Consider the following 23,938-nt stretch of genomic DNA (forward strand, 5'->3'; position numbering starts at 1 on the left):
TTTAAGATGCGTGAATAAAAAAATCTTATGAATTGCTGCTTTAAGGCTAAAAAAAATCTACATAACGATTCTTTGAATGCCAAATTTCAGTATTTTCAAATCGCAACTTTCAAATTCAGCAGGGAGGGTTAAAGCCTCCATGTCAACTGCCAACTTCTCACTGCTGATTCATCAAGACAGGGAATTCTAATTGAATTAAAGTAAATTATTCAGCTGAGTAATCAGAACAGCCTCAAAACATAAACCTCAAACCACAGCTGACCACACAGACCAAAACATTTTCTGAATGACCAGCCACTGACCTGCCACTGCTGCTGCTGCTGGTGCTGCTGACTGAGTCCGAGCTGGAAGAGCGACTCCGGGATCCAGAGCCGCTGGGGGAATGTGGGGGTCTTGCTGCCTGACTCGCCAACCTCTGCGGCGAGACGTTGTGTGTCTGGGAGGCGTGCGGAGAGCGGCTCCGACTGTGGCGGTAAGTCCTGTCTCCTCGCCTGCTCCTCTCCTCGCGGTACAGATCCCGGTGCACCACGCTGGCCAGTGTAAAAGCTTCCCGCGCGCGAGCCTCATATCGAGTGTCTGTAGTCTCAAAGCGACTGGGGCTCCGACTCCGGGATCCGTAAAAGCTGACTCCACCTGATGCGGATCCTCCACCTCCAACTCCAGCAGCGCTTCCACTGCTTCCTCCAGCAGCACTGCTGCTAGAACCTGTCCCTCCAACCCCTCCAGTGACCCCTAAAGATGCGCCTGCAGCACTGGCACTGGAGGAGCTCGTGCTGCCACCGCCTCCGCTGAGGGCCCGGTCCCGCGGGTCACGGTAATAGTCTGTGTCGTAGTGACGCTGCCGCTCAAAACTACTACTGCTGCTGCTGCCACGCTCGTGGTGTCCATAGGCACTGTGATCGTAAGCACGGTCCCGACTTTCCGAAGCCCTAGGAGACACGGAAAAGGATGGAGGATGGAAAGGGGACATGGAGAGAATGAGAGGAGAGTTATTTTGCTATGCATGTCTTTGTGAGCGTCAGGTGACATGCGTTACAGACGTGAATAAATCAAAATACAGGCTGCAAATAGGAAATTACATAGACTTTATTGGAGCTATAACACGTTGGGATCACAAAGAGGGTTTAACTAACTGAACAGAAAGTTTAAAGAGGGTTTTTTTTTGTAATCTTCAGCCAATTTTAATATAACTATTAGAAATAAAGCAAGATATCAGCTGTGCGTAACTAAGGCAGATTTATACGTGGGCATTGGTGTGTCTGCATTGATTTTAAGTACATTGCGAAGGTGGAAATGCAAAGGCGTGAATACAGTTCTCAGCAGGGCCGTGTATTGAGAATGACTTGGCAATATATATATATATATATATATATATATATATATATATATATATATATATATATATATATATATATATAGCAATAGTGTAAGCAAGGTGATATGCCTATGGGAAAACTATTATAGTATAAAAAACACATCATATTTATGAAAAGTTTCATTTTTTCCAATCAGAACAATGGGATCTAAAGACAGAGTAAAACACTCTATTCTATTGGGCGGGATTTAAACACAACACAAAATGAACCACTGTGTGACATCAAACTAATAATTAAAAATCTATACTGTGTTGGCCTGTTACATACTTGTCAATTACATAATTGACTTATCATAAAATAAATGTAGATTACCTCAATATTATTTTATAGTAGTAAGACCGTCTATTGTGTGATATCTTCTGTTGTGTTTATTTGTTTATGTTTGTTCACATTTATAACAGTAAACAGTATTTCAGGCAGTTATGCAATGACCAATGCTTCAATAACTCCATACACTGAACTGCAGTAGGTGAAGATAAAAGTATATATTTTCCAAACTATGATTAACTACAACTTTGTTGTCTGTTATAATTATGTCTTTTTAATATTATGGCCTTTAATGGTCTTAAAATGATAATATTATCATTTGTCCCAATCATTTCTGATTGACAATATATTTGCAGATCTGTCACCAAAAAATGTTATTTTGACAGATCTACTGTATTAAAACAAAAAAATATCACGATACTTCAATATATCCATATTTTTACACCCCTAATGCTTAGCAAACCAATCAGAGTTGATGTGATGTATTGTATTCAATGTCTGGTAAGTTGCACATCAGGCTATAGTGACAGTACACGGCTGTGTGTAGGGGGTGTGTAAGCTACAACACAGATTCAACACAGAAGCATGAATTGGCCTTAAGGTCATGCGTTCTGAGGAGGACCAACAAACATTATAAGGTATTACTTTTAGGTTTTATATAAGTGACCGTTAATGTACTTGACAATATTTAAAGACATATCGCAATATTTGTCGCAATATTTTGAAAAAAATCCATCAATTTCATCAATAGCAGCAGATTCTTAACAACTGTTATTAAAGTGCTAAAATGTGTTTACTACAGTGATTTATATTTGCAATGTTCTCTCAATTTTGCTTTTTTTAAGCACTGATGACATGATATGCCTAGCCCTATTTTTAAGGAGTCTGTTTCCTTTATTTGTGAATGTATATATATTTGTAAATAGCTTATATATATTTTGATCTTTTTATAATTATGCTGAATGCTTTCAATGTTAAAATTAAATGTCAGATACATAAGAAAGCAGTTTGAGAGCTACTAAAAGCCTGTTAAGTCTGAGCCTAATACCGTGTTCTTAAATGTATTATTATATAACTGATGATGGGGATGGTATATTAAGGTCAAAGTCAATTATTTAATTAGAAAAACAACAAGCAAGAAATTACTACATATACAAGCTTAAAAAATATATATATATAATAAAATAACTAAAACAAAGCCAAACACATAAATGTGAGATTTTGCTGGAACAGAAAAAAAAGAAATTAGTGGAAATTCCATTAACCAAAAAAATAAGCATAATTTTCACTTCTCACATTAATTTTCTAATTAGTAAGCTCTTATTAGTATTTTCAGATGGAACATCAAAATTTATATGCTGTAGATTTCCATAAGATATTTGCTTGTGCTTCTAAAACTAATATCACTTTGAGGATCACATAGTATCAAAGTCTAAATGTTATATTTTGACTGTTTGATACATATCACCTCTTCGTCATTCTTCTTATTAGAACAATATGACCTAGTTCAACAGTGGTCCTGGAACTTTATGGCAAATTTTTCCCTTGTTTTGTATTCTCTTGTTTTCTTAACTTAGGCTGGTAATTTTATTTAAGTTCAAAATAATTAAAATAATTAAAATAATTAAAAATATTTTTTTTCATCCCCAAAATATCTCCTTAATTGTACTGTTGACTGTTTTAGATATACACTGTACAAAATAGTTATATACACTACTGTTCAACACTAAACAATCAGGTTGTTATGTATATGATTTTAACTGAAAACGTCTAGATTACATTTGTGAATGAAGAATATTTAGCATTCACGATTATGAGGAAAGCTACTTTATTTTAACATGACTGAAAAACTTTAATTAACATGAAATGTGTTAAAAAAAACTTGTGGTAGATATTTTATGGCGATATAAATGTAGGTTTAGTAAGATGTATTTTTGAAAAAATAATATATTAATACTATAAATGATTCAAATGATATTTGCATAGTAGTAAGAACTTTATACACTGGCACATTCTAAAAATCAACTGCATTTGAAATTGTTTATTCTAGACATAGTTTATTTCTAGATATCTGTGCAAACAAAATTGACCTTAAAAATCTTATTAAACATTTATATACATAACCTTTGCATGCAGTGAAAATTCAGCCTCAAAAGTCTGTAAATATGTTTAAATATGTAAAAAGCGGTTAAATAACATACTCCCATGTTTGTTACTGTATTAAGCAATGTACACTGCGAGCACTACAGCCTTTAGTTAAAAATGTAGAAGACATGCTCTTGGTTATGTTGAAGTGTTAAACAAGCATCCTGTCGGAGGAAGATGTGAATTTTTGTGTCATGTACTTTATAAAAGTTGCTTTTCCTTGTCAATAACATTTTTAAGACTACTGTTCAAAAACATTACACCTTTTTATAAGTAAATTAAGTAAATTTTCAAAACCTTATTACAAACTGATTTTAAGAAAAACATTCGCCTCAGTTTAATTGATTTGGATGTGACATTTGACCTCACTGTGTAACTTGACTGTGATCAGCTCTCGGAGCACAAAGTCCACTACAGTAATTAAAAAACACACACAAACTCAAAAACAGAGGTGATGCTATGCACCAATTAACACTCCACAGCTCATCTGCCCTCTTCACATGGATATTTAGTTTTTTATATATTTAATTTTCTCAGTTTACATATATAAACAGTTTTGTGAAGGGGAGAACATAAAGGCAAAGAGCCAGGGAGTGTGAGAGTGTGAGAGTAAAGAAAAGACACAGCAAAGTGAGTCGCCAATAGCTATCAAAACAGCCTGTTTTAACAGCTACAATCGTTAGTGGGAGATGGAAAGAAAGACAGGGGGATCAAACTAGGGGTTAGAGAACAGCTAATATACACAGGGCAGAACATACCAACCTTTTCAGACAGCGGAAACCCGACCTACAATTCCAAATACAATTTAGGGAGACAGAACTTTGTGAGCAAAAAAAAAAATTTAAAAATGTAGAATGTTTCTGAAAATGGAGGGAAAAAACTGAAGGAGTAATCCATTTCTTGGGGCTGGCTTAAAAGATGATCCAGAAATACTCCAAAAATGAGGTCTGTAATAGGAAAAGTACAACGAGAAAAATATTCTGAGGTATATTATGTCCAGGTTAAGTCTAGAGGAAGTCCCAAAAATATTAAATCCACTTTGAATCTGATATTTTTTCATTCATCACTTCTTCATATGATTGTCAAAACTAATAAAATGTCTGTTTTTTTTATTTATTGTCTCTTTTGTTCACCAAAAAATGCTGTGCTTACACTCCCACATGTCTTTAACTCGAGGTGTTCAAGTCCAAAATGAGCAAACTGTGCAAAATACAAAAGTTCTTTGATTTTCTCTCCCGCAAGTACATCCGCCAGTGGGAAACAATGTTCCACTTTCCCCAAATCCCTGTGGGAGCTGATACAGGAAAGAAGACCTAATGAGCATCATCAAAAAGTGCAGTATTCCAAGTCCTCTTTGAAAAGATGTCAGTGGGGTTTACTAATCCCAAGGTAATTTCCCACTCGTAGCTTTCTGTAGATGCGTAAACATAATCCACTGCCAGAAGCACTAGTCCTTTAGGTCCCACACAGAACAGCATCCGTGTTTTGCTGAATTTCTGGTTCTTTGAGCACTGTATCCATAGTCCACTGTGACTTTTGAAGCTCTAGATCCAGCATTAGATTGGTAATCCAGTGTTATGTCTGCGACCCATAGTGAAAAGAGTTATCTTCAGCCCCAGTGCAAAACCATACCTCCATACCTCCACCTTCAGTTTGTTTTGGTCATCCAAAAATGCACTATTCTCCATCTTCTGCTGATTGAACCGCTCTCTCTTTCTCTCCTTTAAATCCAACACTCCTTCATTCTTTGGAGATTATCAGCAAAAAATAACAAAGCAGAAATAAAATGAAAATGGTCTAAAAATAAATAATGAGTAAATAAAGAGGTTTGCTCACTGTTTCTGTCAGTTTCTGCCATGATGATCAATGGCAGAAGTCTCCCATGTAATTAATGGCAGAACCCTAATACCACACACGATTCCAAAAGGAGAAAGAAAAAAAACAATACCTCTGCAGCGATAGAATATCCTTGCGTCTGTCAGCATTAATCCAATGCGATTTACCATCCAGTGAATACCATCCAGGGACTCCAGAGAAAAGAAATCGCATTTGTACCACCCATTTTCTGGTTTTCCAATTTTTTTTGTTTGTTTTCTTTAATCCAATTACCAATTAATCTGTCATAACTGAATACCACAATAATCACGTTATAGTAAAAAAAAACAAAAATAGTAAGACATTAATCCACCATGGGCAGTACTGTACTCCAGATCAGGGCAATCCCAGGCAAGCCAGGACGGACTCTCCCCTTGCTTCCAGAAATCCCAGGATATTACGATATCCAAATCATGCCCTTGATTCGCTTCACTGTGATATCCAACTGAGAGGCTTATAATTCGGAGAGAATCCTTTATGAGAGGTACTCTGAACATTACATACTTAGTATGAGAGTTAGTAAGAAGCATGATTAACATGCTTCAATCCAAAAGCTGTCTACATAGATCTATAAGCATTAAAGCTCTACAGTTTCACAGAATTCAGTTGAATCCTGATTATGTATTCATATGTATATATACGTACATATTCTCTCCGTTTTCTCTCTATGAGTTTTATTTATGAATGAAATTGTTTATTAATGAAAATAATGCTCGGAAGGGAGAGATGAGTTACAAGAAACAAATGGTCCCCTAGCCTTCAGAGAAACTATGTCCACTTACCCGTCTAGTCTGCGTTCATAGCGTCCCTCTCTGCTGTGGAGCGATGCAGGGGTCCCATACACTGGGGCCCCTGCCCCCCTCGTGAACCCTGAAACATCCCGTGCACGAGTGGCTATGGACAGGCTATCGTCCAGGCCTCGAGCAGCCGTCGGGATAGTCCCTGGCTCATTGTAATCGGTACGCAGGTCCCTGTCCCCCATCTTGTTGATGGAATTGTGAGCCTTCTGAGCACTCTTAATGTCCACAAAGTCCACAAAGGCTGCGACTCCGCCCTCTGATCCGCGCTTCGGAAGGACCTTAACACTCTCCACACGTCCATATCTGTAGGAAAGAGAAGGAAAAACGGCATCAGTCTAAATACAGAATATGTCCCAAAATTATAGAACAATATATACAATTCAAAGCCTTTCAGAAATATCCTATATCAAAATTATCTCTTTTCTCCATCAGAAATAGCCGATAGCAGGTAAGGTTTAACAATAACATTGTAATACATATAAGTAAAGCTCATTAGACACATCTTAGCCTCATAGTTCTGATATACATATCATTCATATAACATTACCATCTTTAAATTTGACTGTCTCAAAAAGACAAGTTACTTTTATAATAGTTACACTTTAAATGTATTTCATTAAATGCAATAGTTTCACTAAATGCAACAGAAACAGAACTTAGTCCTGACAAAGTGGCAGATGCTTTAATGATATTAGATGTAAAACATGTGGAGGAACCTAACATTATCCACACATACACACACAGTGCATTTATTGTTTAGGTAACCTCCTCATTTGGACTCCTGGTTAGACTCTCTTCCTGACATGCAAAAGCGTCAGACACACGGTTAGTTCTGAGAAACAGTGTACTTATTGCAGAGGTTATTAATCAGGTCCTGCTTACAAATTTTAACTAAAAGAAATTCTTACATAATGGTTTGATTTGAAATTGACCATATTGTGTCTTAGATTAACCATTTCACAATTATTCATGAACTGGTAGAGATGGATGTGTGTAGTGATGCTTCAGGTAAATCAAGCTTAAAAAAATCTCCAAAAAAGAGCAATGCCCACTTAATAATATAAATTATACCATATTAATCAAACACCACACATGAAAATATTCAAAAATGATGTTACATTACTATAACTGGTAAGCCTGTATTAGATAACTATTGCATTGTATACTTTGCTATTTCCTCTTTATTAAAAAAACAAATAAATAAATGAACACACACCTCACAACTACACATCAGCTCTCGATGTGTGCTGGCCCAACAAAGTGTTTATCATAAAACAATAAAGACATTTCATCTGCTCATTTTCATACTAACAAAGACAGCACTGTACTTCACTAGCTTCTGAGTTTCTAAAGCATTATGGGAACATGAAACAGGATACACCTGTGTGCAAAAGATGGCTGCACTAAATATTGATTATTAATGTTTATTGTAATACTGGAATCTACAATAACATCCAGAAAATTGCAATTAAAAAATATTTTATTAATTACTAAACAATACAAATTTTACTGTCTGCTGCTCTAAGTGAAAATGTTGTAGGAAACAACATTTTACCATGTTTATAAACCATACATATACCAAGCATTAGATTATATGTATATACAGCTATGGAAAAAATAAGAGAACACTTAAAATTATGAGTTTCTTTGATTTTACCGAATTGAAAACCTGTGGAATATAATCAAGAGAAAGATGGATGATCACAAGCCATCAAACCAAACTGAACTGCTTGAATTTTTGCACCAGGAGTGTCACAAAGTTATCCAAAAGCAACGTGTAAGACTGGTGGAGGAGAACATGCCAAGATGCAGAAAAACTGTGAATAAAAAACACGGTTATTCCACCAAATATTGATTTCTAAACTCTTAAAACTTCATGAATATGAACTTGTTTTCTTTGCGTTATTTTAGGTCTGAAAGCTCTGCATCTATTTTGCCATTTCCCATCTATTTTCCCATTTCTCTTCATTTTTCCAAAGCTGTATATTTTCCTCGATAGGTAATCTCAGAATGCTGTCTAGTCCAGGATTAAGCCTAACCTTGGTATGGAACACTGACTCAATGTGCTCATACAATCTACTGCAATATAATGTCAACTACTAATTTAATTTACTAAATATTAAATTTAGCCAGATAATGGTCAATAATGGTGTAATAGATGAATAATGGTTTGTCATTAAAAGCTTGCTACAACGGCAAAAAAATAGGAAAAAGCTTTTCAGAAAGTAGGAATGGTAACTGAAAGACCAATGAAATGAAGACACCTAGACTGAGTAGACTGACATCATCAGCCTAAAACCCACAAAACAGGAGCCTAGCCAATATGCAGCATGCATATAGTTATTTAACTGTCTCACATAATATCCCTGACTTATAAATGTATATATTATATACATTTGCTTGCTTAACATAATTTATTTTGCAGATATTTATTATAGCATTGTAAAAATAGCTACCAACCGTTCTGGTTTAATGAGCACAAAACATCTGAAAGTCTCTTAGTGAGATCAAGGAACCTGCAGACTTTCAAAACTGTGATTGTATAATTTGCATAAGGGTATCCCTTTCACTTCCAGATTTGAATGCACTCAGCCACCAGAGAATTAATGAGATCAGGTACTGATGTTAGGTGATGCAATACTGGCACTACAACTCTTTCCAGAGAAACTGGACAGATTTCCATCACACAGATCAGATCAGAACACAGCTCCACTGCTCCACAGCCAAATGCTGGAGGGATTTATACTCATCTAGCCAACATATGAGAATGGCACTGGGCTCATTAGGCTCATGTGTGGCTGCTCCAGAGCATCCTGTTCTGTTGCCACTGCTTAATTATGGAGATTATGGAGAAGCTGTGTGTGTTGTGTCAGCAACTGAGGCACCTTAAAACAGCTGAATTTACTCATTAACAGGGGTGGTCTGGATATTTCAAATGAAACACCTGTTTACCACATTCTTATTTAAATCATTCTGTGTAATTTACCTTTTGTTTCATAAATCATTATCAACAATTATATTGTGTTTGTGATTACTGAATTGTTCTCTGCTACATGTAGGATCCTTGTCTGACTGAGTATTTTGTAAATAGTGTAAATTAACACTGTGAAACAAGACATCAAACAAGACAGTTTTATGTAGTGGTTATGTGCATCTGTACTACCAACTTGCAACAGATAGCTACTTTTTCTTGAACTACTAAGTTTTCCCTAAAGGAATAGTTCACCAAAAAACCTAATTTACAGTTTTCATCCAAAACATGTTGGGTTTTGCAGTGAAGGTTTGAAACTAAAGTAGCTAACAAGAAATGAAAAACTTTCAGCATTACTTTTTGTATTAAGCCACAATAAAAGTGTTAGCTTCCATTAAATTCACCTTAAATGCCGCCGTAATTAAAATCACATATATGTAGCAATAGGGCTGGGAGGTTAAAGGTAAATTGCAAATGAAAAAAAAATAATAATTTATGTAAGAACTTAAAATCTAAATCACAATCGAGAATTGCTCAATATTTGAAGAATATCGACCAGCCCTATGTTGATACTGAATATGTTAACACATTCCTGATATTTAAATATACATTATTTACATCATCTGTCACTGACTGACATGCATTCAACGCTCACATTATATAAATGTGCAGTCTTACACACTGCTTTTGGTTAAATTTATGCAACTCCTGGTGCAAAAATTCAAGCAGTTCAGTCTGGTTTAATGGCTTGTTATCATCTATCTTTTTCTTGATTATATTCCAGAGGTTTTCACTTTGGTAAAATTAAAGAAATTCGTCATTTTTTTAAGTGGTCTCTTATTTTTTTTTCTCCAGAGCTGTATATTGTAATGGGTTGAATCCATACAAGCCATTACAGCTTGGTTAGGTTAGCTAACTAGGTTATAGTTTAGAGCCACAGTACTTCTGCAAGCCTCTATTACAGGAGTTTGTTTAGCTAGCTAGTTAACTAACTTAGCTAACCTAGCTAGACGACTGCTGAGCATTATTATCTAGTTATAGCTAAATACTAAACGTCTCAAGGAACGTCGTAGTAATATGTATTGACCCGTTGTGACTGTCTAACATGTCTAATCTGTGAACATGCTGCTTGCTGCCACACAGCTGAAGCATGGCAGCTAGCTGGGTTCGCTAGCTAGCTAGTTAGTTAGCTACGCTAGCTACGGTAGCTGGCTGGCTAACCATGCCTGTTATTTGGCTAATGCTGCACTGACACATGATGTTTGACATATGGTAGCTTTGTGTAAAAAGAGGGACGGCGGTATGCCTGTAATTATTTACATATATATAAAGGTCCCTAGCTGCAGTGGAGTAATAATAAAATAAGAAGAGTTTTTTTAGTTATTTAGCTTTTCGGCTAAGCGGGGTAGCTATGTTGTTTTTAGCCAGTGTTGCTGGTTTCTATGCAGCCTGGCTGGTTGCTCTGCTCTGCTCATATTATTAGACATGGCGATTTTCTTGCTAACCCAACGCTGAAGGCTGCCTGCCTGCCTGCTGCTGCTGCTGAAAACGTGTTTATTTCAGGCGTGAGCCCAGCAGGCTTAATAGTTGGCAAGCTAAAAACTAGCTACATAAACTAGTTAACTAACTAACTAGTTAAGATAGTTATCTTAATTAGCATGTAACAGTTAAATGCTAAGCTAACCTATCTAATAATATTGTGAGCTTCTTAACCTGCCTAAATTGAGTTTAATGTTAACGTTACTAGTATAGCTTAGCATAGTTGCATAACTAACAAAATACAGGCATTGAGAAGAAGAATAAGCAGCAGCAGCATTTGCAGATGTGGAGCTGCTGTATTTTTTTTTAACCTATAGGTTAACTTAGCTTAGGAGTTTACCAATATAGTTAACGTTGACGTTAACGTTACTAGGCTGGGCTGAAGCTTATAAGCTATTAGTTAGATATAGCTAGATATGTATATAGATATATATATATGGCTATACCTATATTAATGTTATCTAGTTAATTACAGTCTTGCCTTTATTTTGCATTTAAAAAATAGATAAATATTTTTTTTAAAAAGCAGAAAAAAGAAGAAGAAAATGAACTCACCGTTTGAAGTGCTCGATAATTTTCTCTTCTCGCACATTTTCAGGTAAATTCCCCACCCATAAGTGTCTGGTTTCCCGGACCATACTGCGCGAATGTGTCTCCCGATCATACAGATGATTTTGTTAGGATAAATCCGTTCCGACTGAATATTAGAGTGTGTGTGTATGTGTGTGTGTGAGGGAGAGAGTTGCTAGCTAAAGAAGATGTGTTGAAAGCTCTGACCACTGAGAGAGCCTTCTTCCCTCCTCGACTCGAATCCACCACCAACCACCACCACCACCACCTCCACTGCCACTCACTACTACTGGAGCAGCAGCAGCAGCAGCAGAGCTCGCCCTCGGAAACTGGAAGATCCTGGCTGGGCTGTACACTAAACCCAGTGTTTGCTATCTGCTGCTGTCGAGGAGCGCGCTCTGGTTTTCTTGGACGAGGACGCGCACCGTTTGCAGCCACAAGAGCAGAAAAGGGAAAAGGGGTTGTTGCAGCGGCTGCAGCCGGACAGATCTGATGATGATGATAATAATAATATCACTCCTGAGGCGTGGGCATGCTGCCCAAACCCAGGCTTTTTTGCACCAAAACTGTGGCTGTGTTCTGCACCTTAATTCTCGGGCTTATGAGGAAACTAGCTAGGTTGTATTAACAAAGAGAAGCAACGTGTTGTAATGTAACCAGCACTGTATTGAGTGGTTTGCAATTATTGGAAATGGACTGCAGAACAATGATGCAACATGCCATGTCACAATTAGCACAAGCACGATTTTATATATAATAGAAAAAAATGATAAAATTTAAAATAGATTTCATTCAATTGCACATAATTACAATGATAATTATTCATGTGCAATTAAATATACATAGCTAATACAGATACAGATTTTTCAGTGCAATATAATTGCACACATACCTATTGAAAAGTCAATCCATTTTTCACACACACACACACACACATATATATGAGACCAGCATAGTGTATGATGAAATTGATTTTCTCCATGTTTGGTCATGCTGCTTGACTAGTTTCTTCTAACAGTTATCAGCTGATCACATACCCGAAACTGGTCAACAACTAAGCTGGTCAACCAGCTTAAGATGGCCATGTTTTTTCCAGCAGAAATTATCATGTCTTTCCATACCATCCTAATCCAAAAACGTATAAAAGTATAATATATATATATATATATATATATATATATATATATATATATATATATATATATATATATATATATATATATAACCCCCATTTTAAATCATATACTTAGCTAGCTTCTTTTTTTGTCACCACAGTTGCACTTTTCTGAAATGTCTGTAAAATGCATAAAGAGGAATAATCAATAAAAAGAAACTACCTTGCTTATCTTATCCGCTCTCTAATATATTTCTAGGATGGGTTTGTTTGTAATTGGTTCAAAAGATTATGCAACCTTAGGGCAAATTAGGTATCAGTGTTTGCATACTGGGATGTGATTAATCACTATTTGAGTAATTGAGGCATTACTGACTAGTTAATAGGTGTGCATGTGTTGCTAAAAAATAAGATTTAGAACACAAAGTTTATTTTAATTTGATGATTATTTAGAGGAGATAATGTATTTGCATTATACATATATTCTCAAAACCAAACATATGCTTCAAATATACACAAAAAAATGGTCACACAAAACAAATAACAAATTAGGATGTAGTTAAAATGTAGTACTAAGTAAATGCAGCATACGTTGAAATGCAGAATTTTCAGATTAGGATACATAATTTACCCTGTCCATACTCTGATGAAAGCTTTACCAAATTACCAAAAGCCTTTTAAATCAATTACATTAAATACTCACTCTTGTTCAGTATATTATTAACTCTGCAGGATTTCTGCTTATTTGCATGCTTTCAATGAACACATTTAACTACCAAAAACCCCATCGACTACAAAAAGGCATTGCTTGCATACAGCCTATTGACTAAACACAGCAGTGAACTTGACCACGATCTGAACCGCGCATGCGCCAACATGCGGCAAAACCCAGGACCGCAGTGGACGGAGCGCGCATGCGCACGGCACGCCCACGGCGGTGCTTGACAAAGAGCGATTAGCGCTCTGCGGAGCGGAGGAAAATTCTGGAAAACATGATCTGGAAAGGCGAGTTGAACAAGCCGGTCCAGAGCATAAACTACACAGAATACACCACAGAACCTCCACAGGACTGTATATTGAGGATTATTCGGATCTACAAAAGCCCTTGGCGGAGGAACACCACTAATAAAGCAGTCATTTGTTTTGAGCACAGTGCTGTGGGGACTGGATAACATCCAAGTGTTCTGGTGGAAATACAGGCGTTGCTAGTCCGCTGCTGTTCTTTACTGTGTTGTGTTTTTTTGGTCTGCTATCGAGGTAGACGACAGCTAATTCGTCACATGTAGCGTTTAAAGCATTGACCTGGATTGTTGGCTGATTGTTGGACAACTGAAAACAAACAGTCTTGGTTGATTTTCCCTAAAAGCTTCAGCAGACGGAACAATTAAGCTACATGGAGATGGCTGAGAAAATGGTCATGGTCTTCCAGGTCTTTCATTTATAAATGTAAAATTAGGAAATGTTTAGACACCAAAACCTAGTTTAATACCTGAATTAATGCCAGTAATTATTAGATTTTTTTTCTAGTGCTGCACTGAGCTAAAAAAAATTCTGAGATTTTTTTTCTATGTTTAGGTACATGCTTATTGTTTTTTTTTTTTTAATCCTTGTGTTTTTTTTTTTGTTTTTTTTTTATTCTTTAGTGTCCTCTGTTTTAGTGTCCTTGTTTTTCTTCCTGTAACTACCTTCTGGAAAATTCTGGTGCATGAAATATATGCACAGCAGCTTCATGTAGTTACACATAATCTCCAACCTCCAATGCTGTAAACTCATAGATAGCAGGAAAACACCCTGCATAAAAGATTATCAAAACTTAGTTCAAAACTAGCCTTCTGCAAGTAATGAGTAATTAAATGTTTCTTATACTGCTGCTGTTGTGACTGTAGACACAATCATACTACTAAATACCTTTTATAAATTCCTGTTTATCTTAAACATCAAGCTTTTTTCTTGTCTAACTAACCACTTTGCCTGTGTCCTTCTTCTTTCACACAATCTTTTGTCTGTTGGTTTTGTATTTTATCCAGTAGACATAGCTTAGCTAACTTGTTGAAGAAAATGCATGCAGCACCCTGCATAAATGCATTCATAAAATGCATGTAATTTATGCACATCAGCTTCGTGTAAACATTATAGCCATGCTCCATGCTATCAAGAAAACACCCTGCATAAAAGAATTAAAAAAACGTCTCTGACATCAAAACCTAGTTTAAAATCAGCCTTTTGCTTGAAATTATCAAATACTGTTTCTTATACTACATATTTTAGCTAGTTAGCCTGTTTCTTGTCTAACTAACCACTTTCCCTGTGTCCTTCCTTCTTTCACAAATTCTTTACTCTGTTGATTTATTATTTTATCCAGTAGCTATCTAACTTGTTAAAGAAAATTCATTCATAAGATGCCAGTAATATATGCACAGCAGCCTTATGTAAACATTATCTCCATGATCCAATACTGTTAACTAACAGATAGAAAACACCCTGCATAAAATAATTTAGGAAATGTCTCAGACAACCATCTCAAACCTAGTTAAAAATCAGCCTTTTGCAGGAAATTACCAAATAATGTTTCTTATTCTGCAGCTTTTAGCTTGTTAACCCTGTTTCTAGTTTATCTATTTCTTGTCTAGATTACCTTTTTTGTGTCATTTTTCCAATTTCTTGCTAGTCTGTTCTGGTGGTTTTGGTAGCTTATCCAGTAGCTAATTTAGTTACTTATTAAGAAAATGTATGTATACAGGATGCATGAAATATTTGCACAGCAGCTTAATGTATTATCTCCATGCTCCACTACTGTAAACTCAAATATCAGGAAAACACACTGCATACAATAATTTAGGAAACGTCTCAAACATAAAAACCTAGTTTAAAATGAGCCTTTTGCAATATTTGCTTTTTCTTATACCTCAGCTTTTAGCTAGTTAAAATTAGATGATCTGTTTTTCCTTGTGTCTTTCTTTCACATGGGTAGCAAGATTGGCAAGACTTTCTTTATAGTCTGTTCTGGTGTTTTTTTTGTAGTTCATCCAGTAGCTAGTTTACTTATTGAAGAAAAGAAAATGCATGCATTTATAGGATGCATAAAATATTTGCACAGCAGATTTGTGTGCAAATAACCCCCATATAGTATGTGCAATAGAATCATTTATCACACTTGAATGCTGTAGTTAAGCTAATCAGTTAAGATGTTTAAGTTTTTAGCGTTTAGGTAATACAGATCCTTTTTTTTTTAACGTGGACTCGATTATAGAAGAGCCCAGCTGCTCCTCATTCCCTTCAGTCCCGACTTCTAATAATGCAGCGAGCTGATGTCTTGGACAGTGGTGAAGCTGCTCTCCTGCAGAAGCAGATGTGGTCCATAAAAAGCTGCAGTTTGTCTGTGGGCCGCTGCACAGCCCTCCCATTCAGAAGGGCTTATTGTGTCCATGTAAGCTGAGCACCGCAGGCAAAGCAGTTGTTGTCTGAAATATGACGCCATTTTGAACATGATCTCACGTAGCATTCATGATAAGAGAACAATTAGGTGCAGAAAGCAGCAGCAGCAGCCATTTTGTGTTTACAGAAAGATTTGTTGTGGTCTTTAAACGTGCTGCCTGGTCCACAGGGACCCATAACCTGAGAAGGCTGCAAATAAAAGGCTTTGTGATGTGTGCCTGGGCCAGGGTGGTGTGTTTTGTTCGTGTCTAGCATCTGATTAACAGAGCAGGCTGCTTGTTTAGGCCACTTAGATAGAATTTAGCTTGGATAATTGACTGTAGGGGTACAGTTTTGTTTGCCAGGGCAATTTCCCCACGAAGAACTGACATGCCAAGAACACAAAGACACTTTATTTCAGTAATTCAGTTCAAAATGTAAAACTCGTGAATGGCTTACAAACAATGGAAACCTAAAAGTTAGTGTCACAAAATTTGAATATTATATAAGACTTGAAAAATTTATACTTTTGGCAGTGTGGGCAGTGTGCCAAGAACTGCTGGAAAATGAAATCCGCATCTCTATGAAAGATTACATATCTCTCCAAACCATCACTGATTGTGGAAACTTCACACTAGACCTCAAGCAGTTTGAACTGTGTGTCTCTCCACGTTTCCTCCAGACTCTGGTCCCTTGATTTTCAAATTAAATGCAAAATGTACTGATGGTCAGTGATGGTTTGGAGAGACATGTCTGCTGGTCTTGATCCACTGTGTTATATCAAGTCCAAAGTCAGTGCAGTGTTTTCCAGGAAAATTTCATTTTCCAGCAGGACTTGGCACATTGCCCACACTGCCATAAGTACCAAGTGGTAATGTATAATATTCTGCACTAGTATGTTTTCTGCTGCCCAGAAGACCTAAAGCAAACTCTCAATTGTTGTCTGGAGCTGAGATTTTTAAATTAAAAAAAATCAAGTTTAGAAACAGTACCAGTCTTAAGTTTGGACACACCTTCTCATTATTTTTTTCTTTCTTTAATTTACTTACTTTATATTAATATTAAAGACATCAAATCAATTAAGAAACATGTATGGAATTACATAGTAAACAAAACAAAAAAATGTTTACACTCCACAATCCCCTGACCCTAACCTGATCAACTGAGATGACTGATTTGGGATGAGCTGGAGCTTCACAGCATGAAATAAAATAAATTTTGTTAAGCTCCAACTTTTGTTAAACTATTTAAGATGGTGAGAAAACTAATCCAAGTGACTCTACCTCATGAAGCCACTGAGAAAATACCAAGAGTGTGCAGATCTGTCCTCAAAGCTAAATGTGGTACTTAAAAGAATCTAAAATATAAAACATATTCTGGTTTGTTTAACACTTTTTGTTTACAAAATAGCTCTACATATGTTCCTTTATAGCTTTAATACAGTCTTCAATATTAAATATACATTGTAAAGAATCCTAAAAAGAAAAAAACTTTTGGGTAGTACTGTACGTAAGCCAAAATCAGCCCTACACAAAGTAATGAGGAAGTATTACTTTGTTTCTGTACTGCTTATGCTTAGGGCTTTGCAGTCTATTGTAATATTGTAATATCGCAAACGGATTTAAAGGTTACTAGTTCCAAAAAAATAAATGTGCTTGGGTCATTTGTTTGGAGATGCAATTCTGATAATATATGCAATCTTTGATAGATTTTGTTAAATAAACAGCACATTGTATTTTGGTGTTACAAATAAATACTGATACTTTAACATTATACTTAAGTTTTCATTATATATTGTACAGTATTTTAACAGTTTTATATGCATTTGTCATATATTTCATATATCTGAGTTTTCAGTCATATCACCCAGCCCTACTGCTGCTGTTAACTTCAACTGCAGACACAAGCATTAGACATTTTAGAAGTTCCTTGTTTTCCTAAAACACTGGCTTGTTTCCAAACCACTTTTCTTCTGTCCGCTTTTCACGTGAGGTCCATTTTACACAGGCAGCTTTCGAAAGCTCAGTCATGCTTCTCCAGTTTCTTTTGTCTTCTCTGGGGTTCATTTCTCGTCACATGTCTGGGAACATCTGCTGCACCCTGTGTGAATACATATGTAGGATGCATGAAATAAATGTTTGCATGTCAGTTCCACATACACATCATCTCCATGCACTCTGCAAAAAAAGCATGGCCAGATCAAGGCTTTGCTGAAAGAAAATTGGTATGTTTATTGTTTAGGTATGACGATTTAGATGGTCTATAAGCATGATCAATCTGACAATATTTATGACCATATTGGTTGGCCAGCAACACCAGGAGCAAATAAAACATACACTATGCTGGTCAAGAATTGGATAACCAGCTGTCTTACCAGCATGGTGCTTTTTTGCCTGGAAGACCAGATTTCCAACCACCTTGACCATCAGAGAACTGTATTTTTTTATCAAGGAGTTCAAAAAGATTTATTATTTAATTATTATACTACAATGCTGAAATCTCATAGCTATCAGAAAACCAACAATGGTGCAATGATAAAACTGTGCACTGAAAACACTGCATACCTTATAAGCACTTTCCAGTAGGTCCTGAGCTGGCAACAGACAAGCAGCTTCCCCAGTAAAGCACAATAGGATGTGGAGAACATCTGCCCACCTTCCTACAGTGAGCATTAAAACTAGTAGCCCGCCCAGTCGCACCACCACTGTGTTTAAAAGGGCCTGTCCACTAGGCTGCCGTCGCTGCTCTTCTGAAAAGAAATGAAAATGTTACTTTAGTTATACATGTATGTGTTCATGTACAACACAGATTTTTAGGGGTACTTTTCTAGACAGGGGTTAAGCCTAGCCTTGGGTCTACACAGCATTGTGATGGGAGATTTTTCATTGAAAGAACGAATAGCTATGGAGCCCCTAAGGTAGCATCGTGTTAAAAAAAAAAATAAAGCAAGATTCAAATGTGTGGCCAGGACTTATTTATGGTGTGGGAACGAGATCCTAATGTGTGGAAATAAGATAATTAATATGTAAATAATATGTAAGTGAGATAATAGTGTCGTGGCCATGATTTATTAAAGCGTGGAACAAGATAATTAAGTCATAGCCAGAGAATAATATAAAGCTTGCTTTTCTGTAAATTAATGCCCTTGAAAAAGACTGAATATTATATCAAAACTCCTATCCAAGGATAATCTTTAGTAAGAAAATGCAGAGTGAACTGGTTTATTTTTATTTTAATCTTGTAATGAATTATGGCGATATTTTGGAGTTTCTTGCAGCGAGACATGGCATAATTCTAAGTAAAAGACGCAGACCAATATGCAGACCTTTTTTTTTAACATGATGTACCTTTAGGGACTCTATCGATAGTCAACAACTAGGCTTAATCCCTGCCTGGGAAACTATGGAAATGGGAACAGGCTGCTATGGGATGCTGGAGTAATGATGAGATTATCTCACCTTGCATATAGATAATAAGAAGAGTGTAGCAGATTGTAAGAGGTGTCCAAAACCTCAAAGCCTCAGACGTTGACAGAAAGTGGCGGTTGATGCTTGATACAGCTGCAATGCTGGCCACACTAAAGGTTATGATCAGGGCACTGCAGAGGAAGGTCAGTATGGAGGGCCCAGAGGTCAGGAGCCCAATGCAGACCCCACAGTAGCGCTGGGTGCTGTGTATTGGGTACATTGACATTACATGGCGGCGCAGTCTGGAACACTGGCTAGCCAAGAACCAGCTCAGTCCTGCAGCGAGGAGGAGGCTCAGCCAGGCCTGTGGCGCCCCCTCATGGAGGAACTGAAGGCTACAGTTGAATGCACAGCCTAAAGAGAACTGGCACTGGACCAGCAACTGCAGCACAGAGTCAGTCAGTGGGTCCTAAAATAAAATAGAGATTATTTGGGTCATATATATATATATATATATATATATATATATATATATATATATATATATATATGTACATTTGCACTCCTGGACACTTTACTGTACATCCTGTACATTTGTTTACAATAAATTACATATATATAACAATACATTTCCTATATCAGCAAGCATCCCTAATTTTAACAGAGCATTGGTCAATAAATCATAAATAAATTATTTTGTATCTTACTTGTGCAGCTGTGAGTCGTGTAGAGATTGCTCGAAGACAGAACTCAAGAACCACCAGGGAAGCAACCCGAGATCCCACCAGGCCAATGATCAGTGTTAGGATCCAGAACTGTATTCTATGTATTAGACCACCACTATGACTCCTCTTATTACTAGGACCATCCTTACCATCTGCATAGCTGCAAAACAAATAAGAAGCTCCCTGAACAACTGCTTTAATGATTGGTACTAGACTGCAACTAGACACAACTTATACTTATAGAAATAATCAGATAACCTATTTTTTTATTATTCTTATTATTAATTATATAGAATGGATGTTATTGTACAGCAAAAATTCTTACCTCTGTGCTTCAACAAACAAATAAACCCTTAACAGATTACAGAGTATTGAGATCCCACACGCCCCTACAAGTCCTGTCATAATTTAACCAGAAATAAAACAACATATGATTATACAAGAAAAACATGCACTCAGTTGTAACCCTTGTGTGGTGTTTGGGTCTGTGGGACACGTTTTCATTTTTCATCAAATGATACTAAAAAGATATTTTCTAACTCAAACTCATTGGCATTGGCTCATTTTTTGTGAAAAACATATATCAAAACACATTTTCGATAAACACACACTGTACACCCCCCCCCCCCCCCCCCCCCCCAACCATTTATATTACATACAGTATGTTTGGCCAAGGGCTAATAAACATTGCTTCATTTGTAAATTTGAAACTAAAGAAATTTTCTACTCATATCTTGAGTTTAATTCATTTTCTTTTACATTTTATTAAAAAACTAATAAAAAAAAGAGTAGCACTTTTTGAAAGAAATGTAACATGAGAAAGATAAAGGGCAAATATTAACCATGTAAGCTGTTTATATTGCTTGCAATTTAGGTGAAGCAAGCATGTGTAAAGCATTTTAATGTAAAATTGCTTAATTTTGCTGAATTAAACACAAGTAACAAAGTAAACGAGTAACAAAAATATGAGCACCACACATGGGTTAAGAGAAGATTAGGCCAAAATGAAGAAAATTTTAATTTGTAATTTCTATTAACAGTATGATAGATACGTCCAAGTTTTACCAAGAAATAATTTGTCATAAATCCAAATATTTTAAGTGTATTTTAAGAGTAAGCTGATGTATATAAACATAGCCAAGTAGAAATTAGCGTAGCAATCTGTAGAAACTGATTGTAGATACATGATGGTGCCATGTTGTTTCACTTGCATTATAGAACCTGCACTAGCTCTCAGATGCTACATTTTAACAGCTAGGCTGCAGTCGAGGCAGGGGTAGGGTCCTATTTCTGATTAAAGTATGAAATTACAGTCCAGTCTCTTCATCTAGTCTTAACTCCATGTGCAAAACTGTGGCAAAGTGCTTAAGTGAGGAATCCAGAAATGAGGACTAAATAAAGGTATTCTGCCTGGAGGAACGGTATCAGACCGCTTTCCACACCTCTTTTATTGATCTATGGAGGTGCTGTTATTTTTTATCACAATATAGGTAGACGACAAGGAATACACAATGTTATTACAATATAGCTCACTGTATCGAACACCCATGTGAATTCTAGATTTTTTTAATATAAAGGGTAATTAATTCTCAATAATATTATGCTTTATTTAGGGTCAGTAATTATTGTGGACAATTCTAGTGATGTATCACTTAAATATATTTAGATCCATCTTCTTGAACATTAAACACTATAACCACTCTAGATACTGAACACAAAGAGGACAGAACATCTGTCAATTCATTTCCCTATTTAATAAAAAATGAGAACATTTACATAATCTCTTAAATCATTTTATCAATACACACACCATTTAATGCAACCTTCACAATTATTTACTATACGTCATAAAAATATAAAGCAAACCATTTTAAAGTTTAAGGTGATACATATAAGCATACATTTTCTATCATTTGCATATAGTGTTTAAAACAGATATTGCATATATTAAATATAAGACCCCTCACCTTGTAAAGCACAGTCTAGTGGACTTGTTTCAAGTGTTAGCCAAGTGGGTACACTTGGTATGAACCAGGAAATGAAGGAAAACATCTCACTGTGACCTAATTATACAGAAAACATCATTTATCAGTATAAATATTATTTTTTTATACTAATGTGTAATAGTTTTTTACTGACCTTTTTGCTAGTTTTTGCAGTGCAGTTAGTTAGAGAACCTCTCTCGTGTTTTACTATTATCAGTAGTTTGTATGCAAGCAATAGATTTCAGTGGTTCAAAGGTCATTTCTCTATTCACACAGGCTGACGTAACTGTCCAGCCCTTCCAACGAGATAAAGTCCTTCATGTGTCACAGTAGTAAGTCATCAGTCTCAATAGTTGATCAAGAATTTGTAAATGATTAATCATTCAAACAATGAATAAAACAATCGCTTTTGATGCTGTTGTGATTTTTTTCCTCAATGTTACAAGGTTATTTACTGTTTAAACCACCCAGAATTACTTTATTTACAACTCAACATCTGAATAATAAAAAATGCAGAAGAGTTAGACAGACTGTCAACCCAAAAAACATCCATAATGCATATTGCAACCAAAGTTGTTGTTTAGTTTAAATAAAATCGAAAGGGAATCGGGGCATCAGCCATCATTCTGTAGTAGTGCTCTTCAAATACAGCATCTTCTTCGGGACTGAAGAGGTTTTGCCAGTCACCAACCATTCCTATAAATAAACATGAAAATATACATTCATCATCAAAGAAATGGTTGCAAACAAAAGTTGCATCCAAAGGACAGTGTTGAATTGTAATGCTATTGCAAAGGAAAATAAAGGTTACCAGGAACAAATACATTTTTATAAATTTAGATTGATTATTGGCAACACTTGTATTTGGTGATGCGGCTGGCCATTAGTCAAGGCAAGGTCTTAAGACAGCAGCAGTTATGTGGGCGAGCATTGCCCTGTTATCCTGGTTGCAGGACCTCATTAACATAACATTAGACTGTTAAAGTGACAGTCATGAAGACCAAAAGTAAATCTGCCATTGCACGAAATTGTACCCAGACCATGACAACAGGCCTTCTGGGTGTGTAACAACAAACCGTTGATCTTGGCACTGACAACAGTGCCTACTAACATGAATTTAATGGTCGTCTTCACCAAGACATAAGCAAGACTCATAATTAAAGATCTAAGATAATTAAAGTCTGACCCAACTACCCACCAAGTTTCATTTTTGGCGGTCGTTTTCTCCAGGTGCAACGTTTCTTTTGACAATTAGTGTATATACAGTATATAACATAACCATGTACACATCTCATTCAGATTTTACAGAAACTAAAGCTCACCTTTTCTCAAGAATTCTGACACTTTTCGATCGAACACAGTATCAGGTACGGTTGAGTAGTTGGCCATAGGGTTGTCCCTCATGGATTCAAAGGTAGTCAAATGCACAATGCCATCAACCACACTCTTCGATAAAGGCTTTCCTAGGAACTCAGCAATGCGCAGCACCTCCCGAGCGGGGTCCTGATGTTATAAACAGGTCATGAAGGTTACAGTTTAGTCATATACACACAATTTTATCTGTTTTCAGTTTATAATGAAAAATGTGAAAATATGCTTATTGGTGTGTTAGCTAGCTTCCTTAGCAAATGCCAACTGAGCTAGGAGGCATTTTACTTAGACATAGTTTACTTTCAGTTACAGTATACATTTTAAATTAAAGTTTTTGTGTTTAAGAGGATTCAAACCTTTCTGGTAACATCACCACACA

At 36.2% G+C, this 23,938-nt stretch overlaps 3 protein-coding genes across 4 annotated transcripts in view; all 3 read right to left on the reverse strand.

Moving 5' to 3' along the window:
• Positions 1 to 11,943, reverse strand: part of spen (spen family transcriptional repressor) — a 43,513-nt gene extending 31,570 nt beyond the window's left edge. Inside the window, exons 1-3 of the mRNA XM_007246244.4 lie at positions 11,529 to 11,943; positions 6,446 to 6,766; positions 303 to 929 (exon numbers count right to left, since the gene is read on the reverse strand). Of these exons, the coding sequence (XP_007246306.3) occupies positions 303 to 929; positions 6,446 to 6,766; positions 11,529 to 11,611 (1,031 nt within the window). The 5' untranslated portion in view covers positions 11,612 to 11,943. The remainder of the gene's footprint in view (positions 1 to 302; positions 930 to 6,445; positions 6,767 to 11,528) is intronic.
• Positions 1 to 23,938, reverse strand: part of atp13a2 (ATPase cation transporting 13A2) — a 172,799-nt gene that overhangs the window by 79,076 nt on the left and 69,785 nt on the right. The gene's annotated exons all lie outside the window — the stretch shown is intronic.
• Positions 16,470 to 22,763, reverse strand: tmem82 (transmembrane protein 82). Of its 2 annotated transcripts, none has more exons than XM_015605086.3 (7): positions 22,343 to 22,763; positions 22,171 to 22,266; positions 20,529 to 20,601; positions 20,186 to 20,363; positions 19,530 to 19,947; positions 18,636 to 18,817; positions 16,470 to 18,171 (listed from the first exon to the last, which is right to left on the reverse strand). In XM_015605086.3, the coding sequence occupies exons 2-7, from the start codon at positions 22,253 to 22,255 to the stop codon at positions 18,094 to 18,096; spliced, it is 1,014 nt and encodes a 337-aa protein (XP_015460572.1). In that variant the 5' UTR covers positions 22,256 to 22,266; positions 22,343 to 22,763; the 3' UTR covers positions 16,470 to 18,093. The 2 variants fall into 2 exon arrangements, with proteins under 2 accessions (XP_015460572.1, XP_007246304.1); XM_007246242.4 differs by having other exon boundaries at positions 18,636 to 18,820; positions 22,343 to 22,762.

The sequence above is a fragment of the Astyanax mexicanus genome, chromosome 13 (assembly GCF_023375975.1).
Source record: "Astyanax mexicanus isolate ESR-SI-001 chromosome 13, AstMex3_surface, whole genome shotgun sequence".
In the NCBI taxonomy this organism is placed as follows: Eukaryota; Metazoa; Chordata; class Actinopteri; order Characiformes; family Acestrorhamphidae; genus Astyanax; species Astyanax mexicanus.